Source organism: Corylus avellana, chromosome ca4, assembly GCF_901000735.1.
Source record: "Corylus avellana chromosome ca4, CavTom2PMs-1.0".
NCBI classification, from domain to species: domain Eukaryota; kingdom Viridiplantae; phylum Streptophyta; class Magnoliopsida; order Fagales; family Betulaceae; genus Corylus; species Corylus avellana.
This window is the reverse complement of record NC_081544.1, coordinates 18,480,978-18,491,180: the sequence shown is the minus strand read 5'-3', so window position 1 is coordinate 18,491,180 and position 10,203 is coordinate 18,480,978. Positions and strand designations below refer to the sequence as shown.

General features: G+C 39.9%; 2 protein-coding genes across 2 annotated transcripts; both read left to right on the top strand.

The window, feature by feature from the left end:
• The first annotated feature begins 2,266 nt into the window (after nucleotides 1-2,266).
• LOC132178868 (serine carboxypeptidase-like 50) lies at nucleotides 2,267-3,753 on the top strand. The gene has a single exon (XM_059591441.1). The coding sequence runs from the start codon at nucleotides 2,298-2,300 to the stop codon at nucleotides 3,645-3,647; it is 1,350 nt and encodes a 449-aa protein (XP_059447424.1). The 5' UTR covers nucleotides 2,267-2,297; the 3' UTR covers nucleotides 3,648-3,753.
• A 3,909-nt stretch (nucleotides 3,754-7,662) lies between these two features.
• LOC132178163 (uncharacterized) lies at nucleotides 7,663-8,623 on the top strand. The gene is made up of 2 exons (XM_059590617.1): nucleotides 7,663-7,843; nucleotides 8,082-8,623. The coding sequence occupies exons 1-2, from the start codon at nucleotides 7,663-7,665 to the stop codon at nucleotides 8,621-8,623; spliced, it is 723 nt and encodes a 240-aa protein (XP_059446600.1).
• The last annotated feature ends 1,580 nt before the right edge of the window (nucleotides 8,624-10,203 follow it).

Genomic DNA, 10,203 nt, shown 5'->3' with positions numbered 1-10,203 from the left:
GAATTGACCCACATAAACAAAACAAAGGTGTTCATATAGAATTAGTATTGGTGGGCTCTTTTTTGGCTTTTTTCCTTCATATATTCAGAGGCATCATAAAAGTTATCATCTGAGTGATGAAGTAGATTTTGCTATAGACCTTATCATCATACGCAAATAACATTGAGACCAATTACAATGATCAAAAAAAAAACTCAATTTTCTAACAATATTATACTTCTCAGGTCTGTACCTTATTCAATGTATGCCCAGCAATATAAATTCCAGCACCCAACCAATGAAAATATATTGAAATTTACAATTTTTTAACCATCTAATCAGCCACCACAATGCAAACAACATAAAATCATGAATTGGGCACGTAAGACACTAAGCTGATCATGTCATCGCATTGGGCAAAAGGAAATAAAACAATGAGATAAACCCAGAAAATCTATTTCGAACAAAGCTCCTTAAGTCACTAAGTAAAACAAGCACTAGAAGCTAATCAATTAGTCAAATCTAAAGTGGGAGAGTACCTGAGAGAGACACTGATGAAGAGGAGATTTTTGGAAGAGGTGAAAGGATAAGAAGAGCTAAGCACTAGAAACCTCCAAGACATATATTTCATCATTAATTCTCACTCGGTCTTTCTCAGAAACGAAGCTTCCTTTTCACAAAGAAAATACCAACAACCCATTTGAAACAGAGAATAAGCAATAAAAAATTTGAGAACGAAATTGAAACGTAATAGACAAAGCAGAAAGTGATAGATGTGGAAATAAAATCAAAATGAAATGGCTTTCTAACTTTGCCTTGGTTTTTCAACCTTGTAAAAGTCTCAGAGAGCCCGAGGGTCCCAAGAGGCCTTGGCCTTCTTGGCGTGGTGGAGGCTGCCTAGCGCAATTGAAGGTGATATCGAAGTCTGCGCTGTTGACCTTAACGGCAGTGCCAATGGGCCGGGTCGGTGAGGGTCCCAGGCATGGTAGAGCTGGTCATCGCACGGTGGGGAGTGGTTTTGGGCTCGTCGGCGGCAGTGACGGTGGGGAGAGAAGACTCACGGTGCCAGTGGGGGGAGAAAATGGGTTGGGGAGAAAAATGGGGGAAATGAAATGTGATTCTCAGGAGAAAGGGTTTGGGGTCGTCGGCGGCAGTAACGGTGGGGAGAGGAGATGACGGCGCCGGCGACGGCGACGGTGCCGGCGGGGGGAGAAATGGTTGGTTTGGAGGGAGAATGGGAGGGAGAATGGTAGGGGTGTCAAAAATAACCGGGAAACTGAAACCAGAACCGGGAAACCGGGGACCGGTTCCGGTTCCGGTTGCCAAAAAAAAAAAAGAACCAGGATCTCGGTTTCGGTCCCGGTTTTTGGAACCCGGTAAAAACTGGGAAAACCGGAACCGGGTCTTATTTTATTAAATAATATATATATATATTATCTTTGTAATATGTTTGTAAACTATTTTTATTGTTAGTGTATTTCTTTCAATTAGTAGATTATTTAAATACTTGTTTTATTTTATATTTTTTTGTGTTTTGAATTGTTGTAGTAAGGGGTATTTATTTCTTGTGCATGTTGGTTTGTTTACATACTTGTTTTTACTTTTTATTGTTTTAATGTTTTCTTTATGTATCTAATTTAAAATGATTTTTAGGGTATTTTAAAAAATTTGATTTTTTTATTTCTAAGGCTCATATAGGCAAAAACATTGATTTTTTAGGATTTTTAGGCTTTTTTAGGTTTATTTTTTAATTATTTGGAACAATCACAATAAAGTCTATTTAATTTAGACAAAAAGATTAATAGCTTCTTTTTAAATGAGCTAACTTCTGAAAAAAATAATAGGCTTATTTTAGGCCCAATACCTAAAATAAGCCCCAAACACTAATTTTTTTCAAAAATCGGTTACCGGACCGGGTAAAACCGGAACCGACCGGGAACCAGGACCTCGGCTAACCGGGGTCCCGGTTTCGGTTTCCCAAAACCAAGAACCGGGGTACCATGGTTTCGGTTTCGGTTTTGGCCAAAAACCGAGAAACCGAACCGAGTTGACACCCCTAAAGAATGGTTTGGGGAAAATTTTGGGGGGAAATCAAATGGACGGGGGTGGGGGTTTTTGACGTAGGATTTTGGATTTTGGATTTTTTTTTTTTTTTCAAATCTTGGCAAACGTGGCATGTGATACGTCACCGGCGTGCTTACTGTTAAGCACGCTGGTGTTCAGCAGACCATTACTCCTTTATATGTATGTAGCATTACACCTCTACAAATATTCCCAACCACTTGTCTCGGTTCCTCACCAGTCAGCTCTCCACAGTAATGGAGTCAACAGGCTCCTACTCCATCCTCCTCCTCTTCTTCTTCTCCTTCTTCCACCACATCCCAGCTCTATCATCGCCCACTTCGACCACTCCTTTTTCAAGGGAAGCTCTCCCCACCAAATCAGGCTACCTCCCCGTCAACCCCACCACCGGCTCCTCCATTTTCTACTCTTTCTACGAAGCCCAGAAACCCATTTCACCGATCTCCCAAACCCCTCTTCTTATTTGGCTCCAGGGCGGCCCTGGCTGCTCCTCCATGATCGGTAACTTCTTGGAGCTCGGCCCCTGGCGTGTCAACTTCCAGAAGGCCAAATCCGAGCCACTTGCTCTCGAACCCAATCCAGGCTCTTGGAACCGCATATTCGGCCTTCTTTTCCTCGATAACCCGATTGGAACCGGGTTCAGCATTGCCTCCACACCAGAAGAAATCCCAAGAGATCAACATTCTGTTGCCAAGCATCTTTTCGCCGCGATCACTTCCTTTATTGAATCGGACCGATCGCTTAAGTCCCGGCCGATATACATCACTGGTGAGAGCTATGCAGGCAAGTATGTTCCGGCAATTGGGTACTATATTATCAGGAAGAATGCAGATTTGCCGGCGTCCGAGCGGGTCAACTTAGCAGGCGTTGCTATTGGGAACGGGATGACCGATCCGGTGACCCAGGTGGGTATTCATGCCGTGAATGCTCACTTTACTGGTTTGATCAATGAGAGGCAGAAGAGGGAGCTGGAGAAAGCGCAATGGAAGGCAATTGAGCTGACAAAATCAAGGAATTGGAGCGAGGCAACAAAAGCTAGAACAAGGGTCCTGCGTTTGTTGCAGAACATGACAGGGTTGGCGACATTAAACGACTTCACTCGGAAAGCTCCATACAAGACAAAAATGGTGACCGAGCTTTTACAAAACGAGGAGGTGAAGAGGGCCTTGGGGGCGAACGAGTCGGTGGCTTTTGAGGAGTGCAGCGACGTCGTTGGGGATGCGCTGCACGACGATGTGATGAAGAGTGTGAAATATATGGTGGAGGCTCTGGTGAAGCAGAGCAGGGTGCTGTTGTATCAAGGGAATTTTGATTTGAGGGATGGGGTGGTTTCAACGGAGGCTTGGGTGAAGACGATGAAATGGGAGGGGATTGAGGAGTTTGTAATGGCGGAGAGGAAGGTTTGGAAGGTGAAAGGAGAGCTTGCTGGATATGTGCAGAAATGGGGGAGTTTGAGTAATGTTGTGGTTTTAGGGGCAGGGCATCTTGTGCCTAATGACCAGGCATTGCATTCTCAGGGAATGATTGAAGAGTGGGTGTTGGAGAGGGGGTTGTTTGGGTATCAACAAGGGGAGGATTTGTACTGAAACTTGAGTCCTCCAATATAACTTTTGGTCATCCTACTCCTCCCTACTCTTCGTCTTGTCATTTGTAATATCATGGAATAAATTCTCTACTTCGTAAGAATTTTTATTTTCTTTTTGTTATAAGTAATAGAAATATTAAGAAAAAAACGTAAAACGTTATATGTACACAAGGAGTATATAAAAGAAATCACTTAATTAGTAAGAACAACTAAACAAGAAAATCATGATAACTAATCACCGAATGAGAAGCATAAACGATTGGTGTTGAAAAATAAAGACTTAATATCCTTCAAAGTTTTCGAAGTTTTTTTATCATTTATTTCTCTTCACATACACCACAAAAGGCATAAATACACAATTTTCCACACATCACTACAACAATAGTCCATTAAAATAAGCATATAAAGTTGCTACTCGTCTACATATTGAAACACCCTAAGTTCTGGAGGTAGAGCGATTGGGAACAATTGTAACATATTCTTAATAAAAATAAGAATTTTCCTACTATATGATCATCACATAAACATAACATCACCAGATTATTATAAACTCTCATTATGAAATCACAAACACATAATGTACTAGTATTCAATAATCTCATAAGCAATAAAATTATAGTCTGTGCTTGTCCCAAGCGGTCTACTTTATAGAATGGAGTCCCAGACACTTCTACTGCTACTGCTTCTGCTAGTCCACAAAGTAATAAGCCTAAGTGTCCCAGCCATTGAGCTAGATGATCGGGTCTTTAACAACTAAGAGGCCCACCGATACCCCTGTCCTCAGTACTACGATATATAGGGCATTCTGAAAAAGATGTATAGGGAGAAGGGGTGAGTTCAACAACTCAGTAAGTAGTCACAACACCAAGATGATATGAACATGCTATGCAAATTTTTATGTCATAATCTCAGTCATGTACAACAGTAATTAATAAAATGATTACAATTAAAGCAATAATAGCTAGTTATAAAATGAGTAAGCACTTCCTTTTACCTTTCTTTCAAAATAGTTGTTTTACCCTTTGACTCAACACCACAATTTTACTATGAGCAGTACACGTTGGCTTGCCCCGAAGGACCTATATGCTCATACTATCATCACATGGGAGAGTTACTAGGTTGGGAATTTCCTTAGGTGAAGGTCACCTGGCCGATAGCACACACTTTCTCGTAACCGTCATTCGATATGCTTGCCATGCTACCCATGCAGTACTTATCGTGACTATAATCGTCCTCGGGGTTAAATATTTATGAACATGAATGCACATGTAACATTTCATATGATCTTGTAAGCTCTTCTATAATGGTATAATCTACCATGAAACGTTGTGATCAGCTCCTTTCATTCATAATCACATTCATGCATAACTCATAAAAATGAGGTATTTGTAATACGTAACATTCTTAAACAATGACATATGATCAAACAAAACTTGGCATTAAAATATGAAAGGCAATGCAATTGAAAGTCATGTAAGTAGATTCTTTATAAAATCCCTAACATTTTTCCAAAGATTAATAATAAAATCTGTTTGGATTTTTGGTGTTGTATCCTCTTATCTGGCATCGCATGCCCTTATTTTGATTATGCATCCAATTTTATAAGCTATGAAACCTTGGTGTCAAATGGTTTGAATAATGATTAGCATATAGAGTACCCACACAAGAACTTGTAAGCTATAGTTAATAAAAGGAAACCCACTGCCCCATAATAGTGGGAGACCTAAATTCATTGAACATTTCCTTGCCCTCATGCCCCATGTTGCATTACGCATTTGATAAATGATTATTTTCTTTTTCATTAGTCTTTCTCCTGCCCAACTTTTGCAAATTTACTATTAAATTTGTAAGACTTTAGTTGGTTGGGAGGACTGAGGAGGGGACCAATGGGGATGACTAATTTTGTAACATTCCAGTCTCATATTAGGTAGATGAGAAGTAGCCCACATAGAGTTGATAGTTTATAAAGATAGTTATGAGTGTTAGTCCCATATTGCCTAGTTATTATGAGAAACTGTGTGTTCTAAATTGATTAGTCATTTTGGGGTAATAGTGTACATGTGGCTAGCGCTTTTCCATGAGTGTTACTTTAAGCCCATGATAGATTTACATGTTAGCCTTGAGGATGGGTTAGAGGTGAGGCTCAATTGGTTAGGCCTAAGACAACTTAGTAAAAATGGATCAAAAGCCCAAGTATGAGTCAATAAAATTTTGTTTGTTATTATAATTTTCAAGTATTTTATTTACTAATTAAATTTTAGATAATTACAAAAATTTAAAAGATTCACAAACCATTCAAATTTTCGGTAATAAAATTTGTTGACAACTTGTTATTTTAAAATTTAGTTTAAATCTAAAGCTATAAAACAAAAACTGCATTATCTCTTTGAGGGAAGAAACCATGATTGAAGGCTGTTTTCTCTCTAGCAAACCCTAGTGGAGAAGGAGAAGTTTTTCCAGGTTTTTGAGTTTGTGAAAGTAATCGTTTTTTCTTCATGCTTGTGATAACTTTTTTCCATGGCGGAGGATCTGACTAAGCTATGGGGAAACCTTTCGTTGACGGAAGAGAAAGATGGTGTGGAGGTAGATATTCAAGCAAGGGAGTTGGAAGCTGGGGCTACGCTTGGGAAAGCTTTTGTGGTTGGAAAATTGATCATAGCTTACTTGGTGAGTAAAGAAATCATTAGGAATACCTTGATACGATGGTGGAAACCTGCTGATAATTAACCTTTACTTTAAGGGGAGAGAACTTGTTTTTAATTGAATTCTCAGACAAGCGGGATAAGGAACGTGTGTTGGGTGGACTGCCTTGGGTCTTTGAAAGTAGTTTGTTTCTGATAGAGGACTTTGATAGCCTTGCACAGCCATCAGATTTCACATTTGATAAGGCGCCTTTCTGGGTTCGAATGATCAATCTACCACTGGCATGTATGGGTAAAGAAATTGGACAGAAGATTGGAGCTACTGTTGGTATGGTGGACATGGTGGATACGGATGAGAATGGAATAGGCTGGGGAGAATTCTCTGGAGTGAAAATTCGTTTGGATTTGACAAAAACCTCGTCTGCGTGGACACAAACTGAATATCCAAGGAAAACAAGTGTGGACTACATTCCAGTATGAACGGCTCTCGAAATTTTGTTTACATTGTGGTGTGATCTGTCATGGGAAGACTAGCTATTTGAATAAAAGTGATATGGGGAATTAAGAAACTACCCCCCGCTACGGGCCTGGGCTGCATGCAGCATCTTCGACGCGAAAAATAGAGAGAAGTTTCGAGAGATTTCCGTCAAGAAGAGGGCAACATATGCCTGATCAGAAGGAGCGGTCTGGATGGGAAAATAGAAGAATTGATGATCGGAGGACAGCGGGTTCACAGTCGGCTGACGTCGGAGAAGATGATGTTGATGTGGCTGGAGGAGCGGGGGCATTCAATGCCCGTGATAGCAGGCGCATAGACGATGATGGGAATAATGCGTGAATGGAGGAGAATGTGGAGATTCTTGCCTAAACAAGAAGAAGAGTTATGAGAAAGGTGGCGAAGACAATCATAACCAGGACAAGGGTGACGGTGTCGATGAAGGGTGTCCAAACCCTAGAAGGCTGAAATACCAAAAAGGAAACAACGGGTATCGAGGAGAGGATCATGGAGGCTTAGGTGCTAACCACTCAAAACAAAATCTTTTCGAAACGGAAAAATCCCGTGGAGATAATTCAGTGCGTAACGGAATTTGGTGCGTAACGGAAGATATGATTGTAAAGGACAGAGATACGTGGGGGAGGAAAATAAGGAAAGAAGCTCTGCGAATGGTGAAGAGCAAGATGAGTCTACTCCTAAAGGAAAGTCAAAAGTGCACTTGAAGTTTGGTGACGTGGAGGGGGAAGTAGAACTAAGTTTCTGAAAGACCAACGTGGAATGAGTGCTGGGGGTTAGATGGGCTGTTTTCGAGCCCAACTTCACACCCAGACACTAAACCGACTTATTCAGGCCCAAGCCTGGCGGATGTTGAAAAAACAATGCATGCAGCAAAGGTTGGTAATGCAGGGGACGTGAATGTGACTTGGAAACAGAAATCAAGAGAGGAACTTGTTCCAGGTTGCGAAGCAATGTCTCTAATGGAGCAAGGCCCACGTAAAAAGAAGGAATGCGTCGGAGAGGGGAAAACTGTTGGACTTGAGAAGAAGGGACGAAAGATCAGTGTCCAAGGAATAAAATAAATAGTATGGCGGTGGTTGTTAAATAGCCCCGCCGACCGCAATGAAGATTATAAGCTGAAACTGTTGGGGGCTTGGGAACCACCAGACAGTTTGCGATCTTTGCCAGGAGCTGAAAGAGAAGTGTCCCATAATGGTTTTCTTGATGGAAACCAAATTGCGAAAGGATAGGATTGAATGAATTTGTTATAAGTTGGGTCTCCCCAATTTATTTGTGGTAGATAGTATTGGAAAGAGCGGGGGATTGGCTCTTCTTTGGAGTGAGGATGTCTCGGTTGATATTCAAACTTTTAGTTACCGACACATTAATGGTGTTTGTCAAACGAAAAGTATGGATGCTAAATGGAAGTTCATCGGATTCTACGGACATTCGGAAACTACCAAACGGTATGAGGCTTGGGAATTACTCAAGTTTTTGGCTAGACTTCAACCGCTACCATGGATTTGCATCGGGGATTTCAATGAAATTACCACTATGTCGGAGAAGTGGGGTGGAGGAGGAAGAAATAGTAGCCAAATGAGGAATTTCCAACAAACTCTGGAAAGTTGTGAACTGTTTGACCTTGGGATTAGGGGCCCGAAGTATACTTGGAGCATTGGGCAGTCGGGGAATACTTTAATAAAGGAGCGGCTTGACAGGGGTTTTGCAAACCATGACTGGTGCAATTTATTCCCAGAGGCTGAGATTTGTGTGGAAGCTTCTACTAATTCAAACCACACATTGTTGACTCTCTGCTTGAGTGGACAGCAAAGGCCAAGGTAGGGCATCGATTTCAATATGAGGCATGTTGGTCTTTAGATCAGGGCTAAAATGATGTGCTCCAGAGGGCGTGGAAAGGACCATCGTAAGCAAGCAATACATGGGAACGAGTGGCTGAAAAACTAAGAAGGTGACAACGTAATACCTCCAGATGGCGGAAAAGCAGTGGGGTCAGAATCGGAAGTGTAACATCCCCAGCCCGTTAGGGTTAGGTTTGTTAAAAATTTCTTACTCGCAAAGATCCATAAGGTTTATCAACTAAACAATACTAGAATAAAAATGAATGCATGAATCTCTAGAATATCACGTCCTTAAAATAAACTGAAATATTTATGCTTAACAAAAATATGTCTCACAAATGATAATAATGTTCCTTATTAAAATAAATTCATGACTCTCTGAAAGAAAACTATGCCAATGCACTTATTAACTTAACCAATATAAAATCATAAGAAATCCTAAATACGCCCACCCCCATTCCGGCCTCCTAGTGCGACCTGTTCACCACCTGAAACAAGAAATAAAACTGATGAGCCCAAAGGGGGCCCAATAAGTGAAATCCACAACCATAAGTAGTTTTACTCATTGTCCCGTTTTGAAAAATGGAACTCATAACTACATATGTTCCCAGTATATTTTAAAAAAAAAACAGAAAGCACATAAAATATATTATCATCAATAAAATTTGCTATAGTATTTATCTCATACTAGGGCCCATGTATACGTTTACCCCCATATACTGTGGCCACAGCCTTGTCCCTAGCCAGCCGATTAACTCTAGGTGCACTCAGAATGGCAAAAAAAATACTATGATGGAACCACCTTCTGGCAGAGCCTCTTTCAGCGGTTGCGCCTCCATCCTTAGCATCGGTACCAAGCTTCTCTCTTGTTTCTCTTGGGGCCAAAAATACACTCCTCCCTACATGTGCCCTCATTTTATAATACTCTTTTCTCATTTCTTGTACTTCTCTAGGTACATCTTAGGGCAACATGTGGGAGGGTTTAACATTATTTTCTCAAAATCTCTTATAAACATCATTATTTTCACAAAGTTTCTTTTCTTGAACATGTCATGCATGCAACATAATTTCATAGTATAAACAAAATAATCATTTGCAGTTTGAAACAAAATTGCATAAATAGCATGATATGATAATTTTTCTGGAAGGGATAGTAAATTCACTTACCTCTTGACTGCAATAAAATTTTCCTCTGATTACTAACTAATTTCTTGAAGGAAATACAGACACGTTACTACCCTCATACACGTCACAACAAAACATTCTACTACTATTATGAGTTGGCTTGCTAATCAATTGAGAATGAACTTACTTAGATATTTAGGTATGCTTCCCAATAAATTCCAGAACTTATCTTATTTCGTAGGACTCATATATATATATATATATATATATATATATATATATTGAAGAAATCCAAATGTACGTATATATAAAAAAAAATACTACAAATCATTATGTATGTATGTATATAGATATAAATATATCTCTATACTTTAAAGTATTCTTCATGTATATGAATATTTATAAATTCTTCAAATCATTATATATATATATATATAT

What these genes read in the sequence shown, in the direction of transcription:
- LOC132178868 (XM_059591441.1), top strand. Translation starts at nt 2,298, where the DNA reads ATGGAGTCAACAGGCTCCTACTCCATCCTCCTCCTCTTCTTCTTCTCC.
- LOC132178163 (XM_059590617.1), top strand. Translation starts at nt 7,663, where the DNA reads ATGCATGCAGCAAAGGTTGGTAATGCAGGGGACGTGAATGTGACTTGG. An exon ending in GAAGAAGGGACGAAAGATCA is followed by an intron (nt 7,844 to 8,081) that starts GTGTCCAAGGAA and finishes TATTTGTGGTAG; the next exon opens with ATAGTATTGGAAAGAGCGGG.